The 1,019-nt window shown below is 40.0% G+C and overlaps 1 protein-coding gene across 1 annotated transcript in view; it reads right to left on the reverse strand.

Moving 5' to 3' along the window:
- Window positions 1-407: 407 nt before the first annotated feature.
- The window catches only part of dlgap2 (discs, large (Drosophila) homolog-associated protein 2), a 179,785-nt gene continuing 179,173 nt past the window's right edge, over window positions 408-1,019 (reverse strand). The window contains exon 12 of the mRNA XM_015396322.1: window positions 408-816. Coding sequence (XP_015251808.1) covers window positions 610-816 — 207 coding nt within the window. The 3' untranslated portion in view covers window positions 408-609. The remainder of the gene's footprint in view (window positions 817-1,019) is intronic.

The following is a 1,019-nucleotide window of genomic DNA, read 5'->3' on the forward strand; positions in this document are numbered from 1 at the left end:
GCTAAGATACCTTAGAAATCTGGATTTTTTTTTTAATGTTTAACCAATCAAAAGCTAGGATTGCCTGAAGCACCTTGTATGGGTAACCTGTGCCAAGTGCACAGAGTTGAGGTATTTCAAGCATTGGCACTTTTTCAAACTTAGACTGCATAAACAATGCATAATCTGAAGAGAATAAAATATAATGGAGGGTTATCAACTTTTACCAATCTTTTAAAACTCCAAATAAACACAATAATGTTCAGCTCAAAGGTGTGGTTGCTGGTAAGGTTTTCAAAGCTGCACTTTTCTTCCTATTAAAATGGCACTTTGCAAATACTGAAAAACTATATACCCATTCAGGACATGATGGAGCTTTTTAGATCTCCATCACCGACAAACCAAGACAAAAATCCATCCAACCCATCTCAGATGTATGTTTTTTGGCAATGGAAGCCTTAACAATTCCTACAGTCCATTGATGTTGGTAATGGGCACTGAGGATGACTATTGGACCAGAGATGGAAAACGGAGAAGTGGACAGAGAAGCAGTCTAGAAAAAAAAGCTAGTTTTAAAGTTGCTGGAGCACAGGAGCAGGGAAAGCTATAGATCCCTGATCCAACCTTTTCTCAAAGTCTAGTCTGAGCTTCTGGAATATAGATCTCAATGCTGTCCGCTCGCTCCGACGCCGAGTTCTGCCGGAAGGAGGCTGCGCGCTTGACTGCCATGAGCCTCCGACGTGCTTCCTGCCGGTGCCTGTCTGGGAGGTCCAGGGATTTTTCCCTCGTCATTGCACTCTTTTGTCTTACTGTCTTCTTTGGTATGGGAGCAGAGGGCTGCAGGAAAATTGGATACTGGTTATAAGTCCCTTCTACGGAACAGGATTAGGGCCACTGAAAAAAATAAATAAAAGTTAACTGATTTTTAAATTTTCTTTCAGTTTAATATGGGAAAAAGTCAGAATTCTGACTTTAATCTCAGAATTCTGACTTTAATCTTAGAATTTCGACTTTAATCTCAGAATTCTGACTTTAATCTT

Source organism: Cyprinodon variegatus, unplaced genomic scaffold (genome assembly GCF_000732505.1).
Source record: "Cyprinodon variegatus isolate N-32 unplaced genomic scaffold, C_variegatus-1.0 Scaffold27, whole genome shotgun sequence".
Classification (NCBI taxonomy): Eukaryota; Metazoa; Chordata; class Actinopteri; order Cyprinodontiformes; family Cyprinodontidae; genus Cyprinodon; species Cyprinodon variegatus.